The sequence below is a fragment of the Neomonachus schauinslandi genome, chromosome 7, assembly GCF_002201575.2.
Source record: "Neomonachus schauinslandi chromosome 7, ASM220157v2, whole genome shotgun sequence".
NCBI classification, from domain to species: Eukaryota; Metazoa; Chordata; class Mammalia; order Carnivora; family Phocidae; genus Neomonachus; species Neomonachus schauinslandi.
Window position 1 is genome coordinate 118,135,483 of NC_058409.1, and position 17,981 is coordinate 118,153,463.

Here is a 17,981-nt window from a genome sequence, read left to right on the forward strand (position 1 = left end):
ATGAGCTAATGATGGACTAACCTAACTTGGTTTCATTTGATAAACCATCCATTTTTTTTTAAACAAAATAGGAAAATCACTTGAAAATTTTTATAAAATGCCCAAAAGCATAAAAATTATAAATGTTTTACCATGAGTAATGATAAAACAAAAATGAAACATTTCTTTTGTGGCATCTTTCATTATCTTATTCTGGAAATGGAGTCTGAATACTAGTTGTAATTTTTTACTTTGCCAATTTTTAGATCCTTAGCATATATCTAAAGCAATAAGGTGACTTGATTTTAATCTCTGAAGCATAGTAAACTTCAAGATAGATTTAAAAATAACCTAAAGATATTTAAAATGGTCAATTTTATGTCACAATAAAAAAAACCTAATAATTAAAAAAAAAAAACTTGTAAAGCTAAACTCGATTCCTACTTAGTATTAGTTATAGAATATCTGCAGTTCAGGCTGAGTTAGAATAACATACATGCCATCTTAGAAATTAAAGAATCGTTCTTTCATAGATTTAAAAACATATAATGTAAAATGGAGATGGCATTAAAATAGGTAACCAGGCTGGATATCTTTATGTAGTGTAACATTCTTAAACAGTGTCAATATGTCTTCTTTTCTGGAACTTTTCCATTTCACGGGTTGTTTTGTTTTCCTGTTTGAAAAGGAACAGATGAACTTACTGGTTAGTGTGATGCTGAAAGAAGTTTAAAATTTGTTTTGCATTTGTTGTATTCCATTCTTGTTCTTTCAGGGGTCCTTCACACACAGATACATACTTTTTCAAAATTTTTTCTCCTACTTCTCGGAAATCCAAGGGTTCTTTTTGTGTCGTGTAGCTTGCTCCAGAAACACCGGAATCCACTTCGTGATTTTCTGGCTGTTGATCTGCACAATGCTTCAATCCCCAGTAACACATTTCTCCACTGTACATCATAGCCAGCAAATGAATGTCACTAAATATTCCTGGGAAAATCATTTAGGTTGAGAAATTAGAATTTAAATGTTTAAAAAGAAAACCTAGCTATTTAAACTCTAATAAATTCCTTTTATGTCATTAAGCATTTTTCCTTCTCACTTAACAGTTATACTAGAAAAGCCGAATCATCACTAATACATTCTTCATGTAACTGGCATTTCTATCTCTATTTTACCTATAAAAGAGGTCCATCACCCTCATCCCCCCCAAAAAAGAGTACTGTCAGAGAATTTTTTTTTAATAATTATTTAGGCCACTGTGTTCTTAACTTTTTTGCGATTCTCTTTAGGACCTCTTTGAGATGCTAATATAATCAATGGAACCTCTCCCGGAATATACACCTCAAATTCTCCATACAATTTTAGAGTACTCAGAGACTCCTTGAATCTCATGAACCCAACTTTTATTTTGGGGTATATTCTAGGATCAGTGATACAGTTCCAGTATTCTACACCTCCTGTATTTCTACAAGAGTCTACAGAAATTATCATACATAAATATGACCCGAGGAGGCCATATAATTCTAAATTATGAAAGATGTTAAATTATAACCAAGATGCTTTATATTCCCAGAAAAAAAGGAATACAATGTAGGATTGTCATCAAGAGTTAAAAGCATTCTTGTTATGAAATAAAGTAATTATATAATTAAATATTTATGGCACACTAAATATATTAATTTGGTAGACAGACATATAGACCTAGAATCAAAAGATCTGGGTATAAATTATTGACTATGATTTTGGGCAACTTTGAGCCTAGGTTTGCAAATCTGAAAAATGAGCATTCCATACAACCTCTTATTTTATGAAGTTATCTTAAGGAATACATAAATAAAAATATGTAAGAGTTTTAGAAACCATAAAATGCTATTAAGATACATGATTATTTAACTTCTTGAAGCCACTAGAATACAAATAAATGCTTTATTTTAATGTATGATTAGAAAAGTTTACCTCAAATCAATGAGTATCATAATCTCAGCTGCTCACTTAATATGGCTCATCAGAAATGACTATGATGGTATTAGAGATATACAAATAAAAGAAAAATCAACTTTCAAATCTAGCATAGTTTCTATTGTCTTGAATCTACTGCAAGCTTTTTATATAGTCTCAGAATTTGTCCCTACAGTTATGTCCTTCACTTCACCTCAAATTCAGGTTCTAGTACCACCAAGAGAAAGAACAGGTTTTACAGGAGAGATGACTCATTAAACCATCAATAAAAAAGTCACTTAAGAGCAGAATCTGAGGCCTGCATTCATGCAAATGATAAGCTATGCTACATTAATTATGCTTTCTATGAATAAAACATTATATATGTATTATAAAAGTGTTATGTACATATATAAAGTATTGTTATAAACATAATATATAAATATTAATAAATATAAATTTTTCACTATTTTAGTTAAAAAATCATAAACCTCAGAGAAGCTGGTTACAGCATTAGATGTTACTCAGAATTATATTTTGTATTAGATATGGCATTTTGTTGAATGCATATCCTTTTCATTTTTGTGATCCTATACCCTGTCTAGTTATTCCTAAAAAGAATGGTGGAGGGGAATAAAAAGATAGAAACAGAAATGGAGAGAAGGATGAACTTTTAAGCAGGCTGGAGCTTTGGGAGGAGCAGAAATATGTCCCACAAAGTGAAGCCACTTGGGAAGGGTGAGAGGAGTGTTTGCCTAGGGGACATCTGGGATCCAACTTGTGCCCAAGTCTAAGCCTCGGTCTTTATATTAACAAGGAGTGACTGCTGAACAGGGGTCACAGATATCCTGTGGGAAAATGTTACTAGAGAGAATGAATGGCTATATGCTAAAGAGTGGTTCTCAAACTTGAGCCTACTTTAGGATTACCTGAACACACTAACATGTTGATTGCTGCACCCCCAACTCTAGACATTCAGATTCGAGTATGGGGTTGAGTCTGTGAATCTGCATTTTTCACAAAGTCCTAGCACTTAGGTTGATGCTGCTGATCCAGACTATGCTAAACTACTGCAATTAAGTATCAACAGAAGAGATGAACCATGTAAATTAGGCACCTTCTCCCCTTCAACTTCCCGGAGGATTCTACTACTCTCTAGCTATATAGTCTTTTTGCTGCTATGAACTTTCCTTGATATTCTTTCTCTTAATGGTCTGCATAGTTTTCAATAAAATATTCCACTCTGCACTATGCAAGTCAGTGCACTTGGTGAAACATATGTGATAATGGGGGGTGCAGGTAGAAGGGGGAGAATAACCCATGAAGTGAGAATAAGGGCAGAAAGAGGACATCCACAGGAAAAAAAAAAAATTGGCCAGATTGATATCCACTAGGAACAGTGATTCTAAAATCTGGCTGCGTCATAATATGGGAGCTTATTAAAAACAGATTCCCAGACTCCATATATCGAACTGACCCCTGCAGGTGGTACACGGAAATCTGTTAATTTTTAACAAGCTACCTAGGCAATTAGTGATGCTAGTTCAGAGCTGCTCCTTTCGGGGATCTAGAATCCAGGTCCTGGGTTAAGCTATGAGCCAAAATGCTGCTGAGAAGGCAGCAGGGGAGGTCCTCAATGGTATAAAAAAGGTCATAAACCAAGGGTGTGCAAAGCTCAATAGTACTTTGATTTAACCCACTTGAGTCCAGGATTATTCTGACAAGGCTATTTCTATAAGGGCCCACAGAAGAATGAGGCTCAGAAATGACATAAAGAGGCTTACTGAAGACATTATTTGGTAATTATTAAAAGCTGAAAATGTAATGGCATATAAGTAATGTTCAGAGAACGACAAAATGATTCTCACCTTGGAAAAAGAAATAACAATCATACTAAGTATACACTGCTTTGAGTTTTACCTAAAATTGGGTAAATTATCATTAACATCTGGCCACAAAAATATTTTGATAATTCATATAGAACTTTTTAAATTAATATTAAGGATACTTCAGAATTATGCTTCCCCCTCTCTAATGGGGTCTCAGGAGGAATTCAGCCTATGAAAAATAGGCTTGCGGGCTTCTAATCTACATCTTGAGAGAGAAGAAGTAGGGAAGAGCAAACTGCTTTAGATGAGAACAAGAAACTAACACCAGAAGAGGATCTAGCCCTGTGGCAAAAGTGCTAGGGAGCAGATGTGTTCTTTTTTCTTGGAAAGAAGATCTATCCCTTTTGATTGTCCTGTTGGAAGAAGTAGTGGAAGCTAGGGGCTAGTGCAATCAAATTATGATTTAAGAGAAGACACCAATACCACAAATATCCTAGAGAAAATTCCAGGCCATAAAAGTATCTACCCTATGACTAGAAATAGGAGAATAAGGGAAATTGCTGATCTTCCTACTTTCTTTGGTTCTAAATAGGCTTTGGTGCCCATCCCTGCTTTTTCTTTTGTATCAATCCATGTGGGTGGGTGAGATTTTAGAAAGGCCATTCTCAATGCAGCTAATCACTTTATTAGTTATCTGAAATAAATACTTCCTACAAATAAGTCAAAGTACTCCATGTTTGTCAAAATATCAGGCCCACTGGAATGGCACTTGGTATTCACAATTTTTAGGACAAGCTACTTGCCTGAATTAACTGAAAGTAGTAACTTTCAGTAGTCAGTCACCTGTTAATGACACTTAAATCATGCTGTTTTTTCTAAGCAATGTTTTCAAATAAAATGGAAAAGTCTACAGAAGCTAACAAAGAAAAATAATTAAAATACTTATAAAATTAAACCACAGAATCTTCCCTAAGTTTTCTTCTTCTTCTCCATATTTGATTTCAGATGAAGTATAATTTCAAATTTTCAGATGAAGTATTAAAGAAAGGTTAAGCATATAATCGAAGGTCACTTGCCAGGTATGTGACCTTTAACAGGTCATCTGGCTTATCAGGACCTCAGTTCCTCCACTTACAAAAAGATGGTAAAAATAAGTGGTTCTTCCCTCCCACACCTCAATCTAAACACCAAATGATGCTCTATATTCATCCAGTTCCTAACATTTTTTTTTTTTTTAAGATTTTTTATTTATTTATTTGACAGAGAGAGAGACAGTGAGAGTGGGAACACAAGCAGGGAGAGAAGCAGGCTTCCCGCTGAGCAGGGAGCCCAATGCGGCTCGATCCCAGGACTCTGGGATCATGACCTGAGCCAAAGGCAGATGCTTAACGACTGAGCCACCCAGGCGCCCCCAGTTCCTGACATTTTTAAGTGCATAGATATTTATGACAAGAACTAACAGTTGCCACCCGATACTCGTTCTTCCCTTCTTTCTTATTAAGAGACAATTTTATTTGGGATGGCAATGTATCAGGTAAAGGGCTATCCTGTACATCCCAAGTTCCCTTGTACCTGTATGAAGTTAAATTCTTGCCAGTGAAATGTAGGTGGAATTTTTAGTGTCAGAAACTTCTAAGAAGGTTGCTCTTTTAGACTTGGCTGAAAGAAACATCCTTTTGCCATTCCTATAGACTGAAACATAGGTGAGATGAAAGGAGCTCCAAAAGCATTCTAAGACACTGAGAATGCAGTATCCTCAATGAGGATTCATGCTGCACAACTCTAGGAAGTGCTATTAACATGCTAGTCTATATAAAGTGCCTCCCTCTGAGGCTGTAGGCTGTAGTTCTGAAGAGGATGGAGGAAAAACGTAGGAACCTGATGATGCCTTGGAGCCACCATAACCAGCTCCAGACCGTTTTTATGTGAAAGAGCAACATGATATATAATTCTCCCAGAATTGCTATAAAGAGATTAGCAGTATTTTTCTGTGTTACATGAGAAGACATTTAAATTTTTTAAAAGCCCTTTTATTATTTTTTGGTATATAACTTGAAATTCATTTAAATCAGTTACGTCTAATAAACTTAAATTTTTTTAAAAACCTTTAAAACAGAAAACTTCAAAAAGAGATCACATTACCTTCACTCAGTAATTTAGCTGTGTCTAAATCTTGGAAAGAAACTCCTTCATTTAACTGGAGAGGACACCGATAATTTAGCATCTGTAGCAAGTAACTGATTCCATCAATAAGGTACTAAATGAAAGTCAAAGCCAAAGAATTGCAAATATTACATACAGAACTGTAGAAACTTCAAATGTTAATTTTTTCCCCATTCTTTACTCAAGAGGAAATTGGCTAATGTGTAGATATATCTTATGGTTATTATATTACAATGGTAGAAGGACCCACCACCCCCAAACTTTTATAAATGTAACCTTCCAAATGCTCCAATTAGCAAAAACGTATGGGGGGAAAAAAATTAACCAGGAACACGATTCAGTAATATACTTGTCAAAAATGTTATCAGAGGAAGAAAAGGATAAAGATAATAAAGATGAGTTCAGTAACAATTTATTAAAATATGTATGCACTTACTACAATTTAGAAATAGTATGATCAAGCTTTTATATCAAGTGTGACCTCTAACTTCAGGCCCACATAAACCATGTGTACAATCAACTCAAGTTAGACTCCTTAGTGATACTTAACACTAAGATTTACTAATTTACAGAGTCAAGATGAATCAGAGGGCTACAATGTTCTAGCAGCAGGGTCATGATGGTCTTTATGAGTGATCTGCTGACAGAGACAGGCTCACAACCAAGTTTGTTCTCTTCAGGCCAAAAATATGCTTAGAAATTAATAAAGACTGTCTAGCTTGTATTTTAAAAAATAAAAATTCAAAACTTAAAAAAAGCATAGAATTTACCAGTTTACAAAGGCTTTCACATGTTATCTTATTTAATCTTCACAATAATTCCAATTTGTTTAAGAATACATAGCTAGCAAGTAAAAGAGCTGGAATGTAAACCCAGACTGTTGACTCCACTACTTTTCTTACTACATCAAGGACAGCTTTTTGAAACCTATAAATGTCAATGATCAAAAATGTATAAGGAATGCCCTTTTACCTTTTTAAGCAAACTGGATTTTCTTGTGAGCCACTCTCTCCTTTTGGTCAGAGAATGACAATACATATAGAGTAGGGCTCCCCGTCTCCAAGAGAGACATTCTAGGAGTTCATCCCCAAGCAAATCGCAGGGCTGAAACAACAAAGACATAGCTAAAAAAAGAAACCTTGCATCTGTAAAAATCAAAATTAATTTCAAAATATTGAGCAATTCAAAACACTTTCATTTCACAAAATTTGCCCTTTACTTAGCTTACACATGAATGCCTTACTTTGAATCAGAAGTATAGAAATCTATTGCTACATGAAAATTAAAATAACTACTCCAATTTACAATTTTTTAGAAAATAATGTTTCAGTATTTTAGTAGCCGATTCTAATATATCTAAAATATAAGTTTTTCATAATCTGATTAAAAAGATAACTTTTCATTCAATAAGTGGTGTGGGAAAACTGGACAGCTACATGCAAAAGAATGCAAATGGACTACTTTCTTACACCATAAACAAAAATAAACTCAAAATGGATTAAAGATCTAAATGTAAGACCTGAAACCATAAAACTCCTAGAAGAAAACATAGGCAGTAATTTCTTTGATGTTGGTCTTAGCAACACTTTTCCAGGTATGTCTCCTGAGGCAAGGGAAACAAAAGCAAAGATAAACTACAGAGATTACACCAAAATAAAAAGCTTCTGCACAGCAAAGGAAACTGTCACCAAAATGAAAATACAACCTACTGAATGGGAGAAGGTATGTGCAAATGATATATCTGATAAGGGGTTAATATCCAAAACACATAAAGAACTTCTACAACTTAACACCAAAAAACCCCAAATAATACAATCAAAAAGTGAACAGAGGACCTGAATAGATACTTTTCAAAAGACGACAGAGAGATGGCCAAAGAACATTTGAAAAGATGCTCAACATCACTAAGCATCAGGGAAATGCAAAGCAAAACAACGAGATATCACCTTGCACCTGTCAGAATGGCTAGAATCAAAAAGACAAGAAATAACAAGTGTTAGTAAGGATTTGGAGAAAAAGGAACCATCATACACTGTAGGTAGGAATGTAAATTGGTGCAGCCACTGTAGAAAACAATTTGGAGGTTCCTCAAAAAATTAAAAATAGAAGTACCATATGATCCAGTAGTGGATCCACTAGTGCATAATTCCACTAGTGGGTATTTACCCAAAACAAAGACTAATTTGAAACAATACATGCACCCCTATGTTTACTGCAGCATTATTTACAATAGCCAAGATATGGAAGCAACCCAAATGTCCATCAATAAATAAGTGGGTAAAGATGTGGTGTATATATAATACAAAGGATTATTATTCAGCCATAAAAAAGAATGAAATCTTGCCATTTGTGACAACATGGATAGACTTAGACAGTATCATGCTAAGTGAAATAAGTCACACAGAGAAAGACAAATACCATATGATTTCACTTACATGTGAAATCTAAAGAACAAATGAATAAACAAAAAGCAGAATCAGACTCATAAATACAGAGAACAAACTGATGGTTGCCAGAGGGATGGGCAAAATGGGTGAATGTGAGTACAGGCTTCCAGTTATGGAATCAGTTAAGTCACAGGGGAAAAAAAGATACAATGGTATTGTAACAGCCTTGTAAGATGTAGCTACACTTACAAGCATAGCATAACATACAGAGTTGTTGAATCACTATCTTGTACACTTGAAACTAATGTGACATTGTATGTCAACAATACTTCAATAAAAAAATAATTTTAAAAAAAGGATAACTTTTCAGAAATGTTACTTGAAACAAGATCACACTTATTTGTACTATTGCTAGAATAAAATAATGAAGATATATATAAAAACGGTTTTAATAAATCAAACTTTTAGCAGCCCCTGGGTGGCTCAGTCCATTAAATGTCTGCCTTCGGCTCAGGTCATGATCCCAGGGCCCTGGGATGGAGCCCCGCATTAGGCTCCCTGCTCAGTGGGGAACCTGCTTGTCCCTCTTCCTCTGCCCCTCCCCCCCACTCTAGCTCCTTCATGCACGCAAGCACTCTGTCTCTCAAATAAATAAATAAAATCTTTAAAAAAAATGCTGCTGGGGCACCTGGGTGGCTCAGTCGTTAAGCGTCTGCCTTCAGCTTAGGTCATGATCCCAGGGTCCTGGGATCGAGCCCTGCATCGGGCTCCCTGTTCCGCAGGAGGCCTGCTTCTCCCTCTCCGCACCCCCTGCTTGTGTTCCCTCTCTCGCTGTGTCTTTCTCTGTCAAATAAATAAATAAAATCTTTAAAAAAAAAAAAAAATGCTGCTTCCTGAGTTAAGCTTCCTTTTTTTTTTTTTTAAAGATTTTATTTATTTATTTGACAGAGAGAGAGTATAAGCAGGGGCATTGGCAGGGAGAGGGAGAAGCAGGTTCCTTCTGAACTTGATCCCAGGACCCCGGGATCACGACCTGAGCTGAAGGCAGACGCTGAGTTAAGCTTCCTAAAATGAGGCCTTTGTGATTTCATTCTCTATCCCTCTAAAAACAATCAATCAATCAATCAAATTTTTACTGTGTTGTACCATCTAAAACTTGAGATTATGTGTTTCCACAGTTAGCATCCCCTGATAAACACACAGAGAAAAAAAAAAACCTAGGTAAAGAGAGCCAGCAGTTGAAGAATTATTTGCTTGAAAGAGTAGCCAGGTCTAGAAATAAAAATCTTGGAATCATCTAAACAGAGAGGACAGTAAAAAGCATGTGAACAAGTTATGAAGCAAAGACAGAACAGAGGATCAGAGGATTAAGAAGATGTCCTTGGCAAGGGCCTATCTTTCCAGGATGGGAGAGAAGGGAGATGCCTGGGAAAGAGCAAGAGCAAGGCTCTGAGACATGAAGAGGAGCATGCAAGACCTCAGAGGGATGAGGTGATCAATGGGAAGGAAGGCAGCAAATGTCCAGGGGGATGAGAACTGTAAAAAGGACAAAAGAGATGTGGTAATTAGATCACTAGGGACCTTCAAGAAAACAGTACCTGCAAAAGTAAAGGGAACAGAAACAGTAAATAATGTGTTTAGAAAATGATTAGGCACCATTAATTCCAACACAATTCCATCATGCAAACATTCTGAAACATGTATGTAATACTTTAGTTATGATGTTGTTCTGAAGTGTTAAACTCTCATATATTCTTCATTTAATCTTAATTTAAAACAGAGACAAAGACACATTCCAGAGGAAAAATTACAGACTCTGAAGAGCAATACAGCAAGAATCAGCACCATTTCATTATAATTTATAGGAGTGCAAAACTTACTTTTGGATGCATATTATTTTCTTTAACTAAAATTACTGGTTCTGAAAGAAAACTGATCAGCTCTTTTACTTTCTGTGAAGAGTCTTCAGGAAAATCTTCATCTACTAGTTTGTTCTCCTCAAAATATGTCATGTCCAAAATAGCCTGAAGTAAAAGGAAAAAAAAAAAAAGAGTATCCATAAAAACATGAATAATTCTTACAGTTTAACTTTACATATATAGATGCTTTTGTAGACAGTTAAATCTTCCAGCACAATATTTAAATTTGAAAAGTAGGAAAAATGTCTAGAAAAATATAATCTGTATATGTATAGAATCTGTAAATATATAGAAAAATATAATCTGAGATGGACTTCATAGGGAACTTCATAGGTATTTTACTAAAATATTGAATTAATGATCTTGCTTCTCCCAAAAAGGTAAGTAAATAAAATGGAGACTTTAGATAAGCTAATCACATACAATTATGAAAAATATAATTTTTATGTCTTTGCAATTTACACATATATACTTCTTGAACATTTTCTAAATGCTTGCTACATCAATTTAAGGTCAATACCTCTAGTTTTATATATTGAATCTTCAAAGGATTTGTTTCCTCAAACGCAGAACCAGCATTTGGAGGATATGTATCCTGCCACCCAATAAAGGCAGCATATCACCAACATTATGTAATTTAAACACTAAATCCCCAGCATTCCTAAATATAAGATGCTCTGTTCAAGTACCTTAAAACTACCCAACCCTTTCTCTTTTTTTAATTTATTGGACTAAGACTAAGGAAACTGAGGTCTACCACTAAATCACCTAACTAACCAAGGACAAGTCAATTTTCTTTTAGTGGTAAAAATGAAGAAATGGCTTTTCAAAGTTCCTTGCTTTGAGGATAAAATGAATTAACATATGTAAAGCATATAACTAACTAGCATATAGGGTTACTTAAGTGCTAAGTGTTCTTGTGTGGAAGGCCTATGCCAGGAAGGGCAAGATCATTATCCTATGGAGAATTACCTGTTGATTCAGAACCAAAATTAGGGTCCAAGGAGGCCTGGGGAATTTAAATCTGTATCTCTAGGTTTTTCATCTTATCTTTAGAAATAAATTAAAATGTTTAGGGGCACCTAGCTGGCTCAGTCAGTAGAGCATGTGACTCTTGATCTCAGGGTCGTGAGTTTAAAGCCCCATGTTGGGCATGGAGCCTACTAAAAATATATATATATATATATATATATATATAAAAATAAAATGTTTAGAACTCTCCCATGTGAAAGACACGGAACAAGCACAGAGTCTTCCAAAGGGAAAGAAAGCCAGGCAAAGCTCTGCCAAGTAACAGCGGGCCCTTCAGGGTTTGTGAGTACAAGTTGTTACAGATATCATTCAACCATGATATCTGAAGGCAGAACCCAGCTTTATGTATTTCCTAACAGAAAGCACAGTGCCAGGCACCTAAGTGTTATACATGTGTACTCTGGAAGCTTACCTAAGTTTAGTTTCTATAACCACTTCATCTTATTATACTTTCACAATCATGTAAGGGCATATGAAGCACTCTGTCAACTATAAAGTGCTATAGCAATGTTAGTTACGTAATGAAATTATGTTTCTTAATGTCATCTTGCCTCAGCAGTGTTTGAGAAAAATCAAGAAAACAGGTCTTGTCCATACAGTGACCTGAATTTGAAAGGAAAGTTAAAAATGGGGGTGGGGACACAGAAAAATCTTATAGACCTACATGACAATAGCAGGAGAGTTGTGTTGAGAATCCCAAGAAAAGATGAATTTCAGGGGAAAAAAAACAATCAGGGACTTCACAGAGACCTTCATTCCCTCTTAATAACCTTCAAGAACTTGGAAATTACATATATTAGTGTTTTGCTTAATTCTATATAAAGGGAAGCAGTTCTGTTATCCCCAAGATTTTTTTCCTTAACACATTAGATAATAAATCTTACTTTTCTGTATATTGCCTCAAAGTTTCAAGTCTCTATGTTTTATATACACAGGTTTTTTTGACGAAAATTAAACACTTTATTTTTATTTTAAAGTTTTTGTTTTTAAGTAATCTCTACACCCAACCTGGTGCTCTAACTTACAACCCCGAGATGAAGAGTTGCATACTCTGAGTCAACCAGGTGCCCCAAAATCAAACACTTTAAATAGAGAATAAACTGGTTTCGCTACACCTAAACTTTAGAGTCAGTCATCTTATATAAGCAATCTTCTCCATAACATGTCAGAAACCACATCTGTTTCAGTACCTGTGTATAAAGTTCTAGAAGATTTGATGGATTTGAACATTCTTTGTCTTCTCCACACAGAAGTTTCAATTTTTCTAGAGCTGCAGAGGCCCGAATTAAAAAGTGATCTGTAAGAGATAAAAATGTGAAGATTATTTCATATAGTTTCAAAGTGTTAAACAAAAATGGTGTATCTGAAATATTATGTTACAGCGTTGAAGAAGCAGCATGGTAGTAATATCTTTTGTAAAACATGAAGTATGTCATAATGCCTAATACTTCTTAACAAATTTATCATGGTAATTTATTCTGAAAAGCTAGAATGAACTTCCTAGGTCCAGCTATCATTTCATAAATGCAATTTGTATTTTCATTTTCATAATGCTGCTTTTAAGATGTTCATGCGCAATGTTTAAGTAATAAATTTAAAACTTTTATTGGAATAGTACAAATACACATAAATCTACAGAAAGGTCTTCCACTGAACTTATAATTCCATAAATGTATTTTCTAAAACATGATTAAATCAAATGCCTCATAAAATGTAAGCTCTGAGCAATTATAACTTTATCCTGTGCTTATGTATTTATGTATGTAAGTAGCTGTTACAATTACAATCCACCTGCATTTTTTTTTTTTTTTTAAGATTTTTATTTATTTGTCAGAGAGAGAGAGAGCACAAGCAGGGGGAGCAGCAGAGGGAGAGGGAGAAGCAGGCTCCTCACTGAGCAAGGAGCCCGATGTGGGACTCGATCTCAGGACCCTGAGATCATGACCTGAGCCAAAGGCAGACGCTTAACGACTGAGCCACCCAGGCGTCCCCCACCTGCATATTTTATTCCTTTAAAAACCTAGAAATGGAATTACCTAATTCCTTCAAAGAAGGAACTGAGTATTCTAATATGTCCTCTAAAAACAATTCACCCTCCCTCCCCTCTACATTGTCTAATTTCTCCCCTTTCTCTAATGTCATATTCCCTTTGCTTCTATGGTTTCACTTTTTCTTATGGATTTTTCCTCCATAACCTACAAAGTGTCCATACCAAGGTGCTATCTATCTACCCTTCTGCACCATCTCATGTCAAATTTAGACACCAAAGTCCTTGAGTTTGCCCCTCTGTGCTTCCCTTCTGAAATATATACCCTTTCCAACACTAGCCAATGGACAGAAAATGTAATACTTGGTGCAGGCCCATCTGATCAGCTTTAGCACTTACACAAATAGATAAGCTGTTCACTGTTGATGTAAAGGCACCACCAGCTTTAGTTATGTCTGCTGGTAATCATACTATGACCTCAAGTTTTCCTAGGGAAGGCCTAATCTGTATCTAAACCAGACTGATTGCTTTTAAAGTCCACTATTCACCTGAACTGCCCTCCCATCTCTCCTCAGCCCCGAAGTAGCATCTATACAACCCAGAAAAAAATATTCTACTGTGAAGTGAAATTGTATGGAATATGTCACTCTTTATGTGCTTCTTTAGAAACTGAGTTGATATTTTCTTCTTTAAATTGCAAGATTATTTTAAATGTAAAGACTTGCACTGAATTCAGTAAACCATTGCTGAAGGAGTAGCTCACATAAACTTGTAAGTACAGGGGAGGGGGTTACGGCTCACATTTTAGCAAACTTTTATAAAATGCAATACTCTTACTGGAACCATTCAGTCAAAGAAATGATTGGCAAGGCAAAGACAAGTGATTCTTACATAATCCTGAAAAAAGTCCCTCTCATGGCATACTTCCATATAGTAAACACATTGTGTTTGTACAATGAGAAATAAAAACTGACTTAGTAATAAACAGAGCATTCTTGGAATATGTGGCTGCATCTGATCTAATCTGAAGTAGAAAATAGGAACTATCAATCCCTATAACCTAATATAAATACATAGTTGCTACATTAAAGGGCACATTTTGAGTGAATATTATTTTTGTTGTGTGAAAAAGAATGCCAAGTTCAGGGGCACCTGGGTGGCTCAGTCAGTTAAGCATCCGCCTTCTGCCCAGGTCATGATCTCTGCTTCTCCCTCTCCCTCTGCCACTCCCCCTCCGCTCTTGCTCGGTCTCTTGCTTTCTCACTCTCAAATAAAATCTTAAAAAAAAAAAGAATGCCAAGTTCAGTTCAAACATGAAACCATGTTTTAATTAAACTTCATAAAATAAGAAAATCTTGCTATTAATACTGATTAACAGCTCCTAACATGGATCACTATCAATTTTAATTTTAGTAAATTTTCACAACTTTAAAGTCTTCCAACAAGGAGCGCCTGGCTAGCTCAGCTGGTAGAGCATGCGACTCTTGATCTTACGGTTGTAGGTTCGAGCCCCATGTTGTGTGTAGAGATTACTTAAAAATAAAATCTTTAATAAAAATGAATAAAGTCTCCCAACAAAAATATGTAGCACTTTACTTTTACTTCTACCCCTCATTCTAGTCTGGATAAAAGAACTCTTCCATGGGAAAATGAGAAGGGCTTTCGGGTTCAGTGATAAATGAAAAAAAAAACACTGTTCGATCTCTTTAGACTGGTTTAAATGGAGCTGGGGTGGGGTGGAGATCACTGTAATGTAATGTAAGGTAACCTGGATACACTTCCAGGTAATAGCCACTACAGTCCATAAACTATTCTCATGAATCCTGGTATTTGCTTACCACACATTGAAAAAGAAATCTTCAGGGTGATTTGTGGGTTTTGAAGAACATACTCCTAAGAAAAGATAATCCAGCAAATAATCTTCACTGGAACTTGAGCCATTTCATTGTGGACCCTACTCAAATTCACCAACAATCAATCATCTGGCAAAATGTTCCACTACTATTTTCCTTAAGTCTGATGACAATGAGTCAGTCCACAAGAATTTAAAAACCTATTTGTAGTAAAGGCTCAAAATTCAAAAATAATAGGAAGCTGAAATGTAATAAAAGAGAATTGGACTTAAAACTAAAAGTCGAAGTAAATAAATAAATAAATAATAAAAAATAAAAGTCCAGGTAATTCTCTAAGCCAGTCTGTCCTAAGGAAACCACTTAGACATTTCCAAACAAGTGTTCTAACACTAACAGAGCCCTCGTAAGAACTGAGGTGATGTATATGGAAGAATCATCCAAACTATATCAGTTAAAGCTCTGCTGTAGAATACTATTTACAGTTGGGTTTAGAATCCAAAACAGAAGATGGAAATTTATAACGCAGCAATGAAAAAGTGTAACTGTTATGCATGCCTACCTATCTTTACTGCACCCAAAACAACCATTACTTATTTGTGTACTATCAGTCAGCTTCAACCACTCATTTAAACTTTTGTACTTTTATCCAGATTTTAACCTTTTCCCAGTTGCTATCAAGATAAAGAAGAGCAGCACGGATTTGACTGAGATGTAAAAGGTTTTCATAGGTTATGAAAAATGCAGTTTCGACGCAAATGCCTTGGCATAAGGCAACGTGAGTTCCTGGGGGTGGACAACCTACCCTGCAGCGAGGGTCAGAAGCGCAACACCTTGGGTAGCTCTGGTCTGGGCGCTATACGGACCATAGGCCGAAGCCTCCAAGCCCCTACTGGCGTAGAGTGCCAGCTTTGAAATACCGCCAGCCCGCCCGCCCCCCTCTCCTCCGCTCCCTCACCATCTTCGCCGGCAGCTTCGCTAAGCTGCTGTATGTGGGCCTGAGCCAGGTCCCCGAGCTCTTCCACTCGCCTCACCACGCTGGAACCTGCGGCCGCCATGGCCACAACGGGCGGGCGCGCCCCAGCCACGTGACTGCGCCTGCCCGCGGTCAGCTGATCCCCCGACGCAGGCGGAGCGTGAGGGCGGAGCTCGTTCGGTTAGTGGGAGGGAACCCCAGCTCCGTAAGGGGGCCTGCACAGGCCGGTAAAGGTGGTTACTGTTTATTTTCTTCCTCTCTGTCTTCCCCTCCCTCCCACAATCCGGAACAATAGGGATACGTTGGGGGCGGGCATGACGTCAGGGCACGCCTTTCTCCCGCCCCCTCCTCTAAACCAATCGGGAGCTCTCCACGCCCTCACGTTGGTCCAATGGGAAGCCCCATTTTCTCGGCGGGGCGCTGGGTGGATGCGACTGGCTGGTGGCGTTTGGCTGGCCGACCTCGCGGTTAGGTCTCTGGCCCGCGCTGCAGCTGTAGTCTATACGGCAGACCGGAAGGTCCGGAATTAGGATTGTCCCCTTTTGGCCTTGGAGTGAGGGCGTTGCCTAAAATAAAATGATTATAACCCATTGGTCAGAAATGGAAAGCCTGACAGCCCCCTTGCAAGCACATATAAGTCTTCAAGAGGTTATTGTGTGTCTGGGTGGGGAGCTCCAAACACTAGTGGGCGTTCCTAGTCTACGTGTTGGAGTGTCGCTTTTCCAAATCTTAATTTTATAACCTGGGTTTGTTTTATTTCTGAACTGCATTGGCTAGGTCGTATTTATGTACTTTAACCGTCTCGCGTCCAGTAGTACCAAAATTTTACATTTACAAAAAGTTCCATCACCACACATCTCAACCCTCAATGTGCTCATGTGTGAAGTTCATCCTCTCGGGAGTGAATTTCAAAGCACTTAGTCAAACGAGTCTAATTTCTATTTTTCATTCTCTATATTCTTGCCTCTTGTCAAACAAATCTTAACTAGAGTTTTGTTTCTCAATTTGACAAAGTACATCTTGAAAAATCTCTATCTTACTTTTTATGAAAGGTAGTTTTTCATTTAATAGGCAATACTAAAAATAGGGAAATAGTGTGTTGTGATTTATGTGATTGATCACAATGGCTTCCTGGCTGACCTTTGTAACAACAGTTTCTTTCTTCTTCAGTTGACCCTAAACATAGGGGATGGACAGGAATCATGTATTAATTTTCTTTCCTCGGTGCCTTCTACAGTGCCTGGCACATAATGAGTATTGAGAAGATGTTTATTAGTTTAAAATTCCATGTTATCTTGTCAGTATATTACTCTCTAATCAGGAATGTAAAGGCCAGGAAGGTTGCATTATATGATCAGTGTGGCTAAAGAAGCAAAACTCTAATAAGCATTTGACACTTCAGTGTATATTTTAAATAAATTTACAATTCCAATAATTCATTCAACAACCATGGACTTTTAGTAGGAAGCATACTTGACACTGGGAATTATCGCTCAACAGATAACTCAAGAGTGTGTGTGTCTTCAGAGAGAGTTGGAAGGGATGTGAGAGCACATAGTACAGCCCTTCATTTCCAGAAGAAGAAACTGGACAGAATTTGACTATGAATTTCTCCAAACCTTACAGTACACGATTCTGTGATTTGTCCAAGATCATACCAAAGTAAGCACCTGAAGAAGAGTGTCTCACCATCGATATAAACAGGTAACAGCTAGCCCTCACCAAGAAAGGCACTGAAGAAAATACTTGAAGCCAAAGAGACCCTGTCATAAAAAAAGAAAATATGAGTAATTTTCTCCAATTTTATAAGTTATTTTTTACTTTAAAAAACCTATATTATAGGGGCACCTGGGTGGCTCAGTCGTTAAGCGTCTGCCTTCGGCTCAGGTCATGATCCCAGGGTCCTGGGATCGAGTCCCAC

General features: G+C 36.7%; 1 protein-coding gene across 1 annotated transcript; it reads right to left on the bottom strand.

Annotated features, from left to right (window-relative positions):
• Positions 1-414: 414 nt before the first annotated feature.
• On the bottom strand, positions 415-16,142 carry RIMOC1 (RAB7A interacting MON1-CCZ1 complex subunit 1). The gene is made up of 6 exons (XM_021696534.1): positions 16,043-16,142; positions 12,438-12,544; positions 10,177-10,320; positions 6,882-7,013; positions 5,889-6,003; positions 415-966 (listed from the first exon to the last, which is right to left on the bottom strand). Exons 1-6 carry the CDS (start codon positions 16,140-16,142, stop codon positions 680-682), a joined length of 885 nt encoding a protein of 294 aa, XP_021552209.1. The 3' UTR covers positions 415-679.
• Between the last annotated feature and the right edge of the window lie 1,839 nt (positions 16,143-17,981).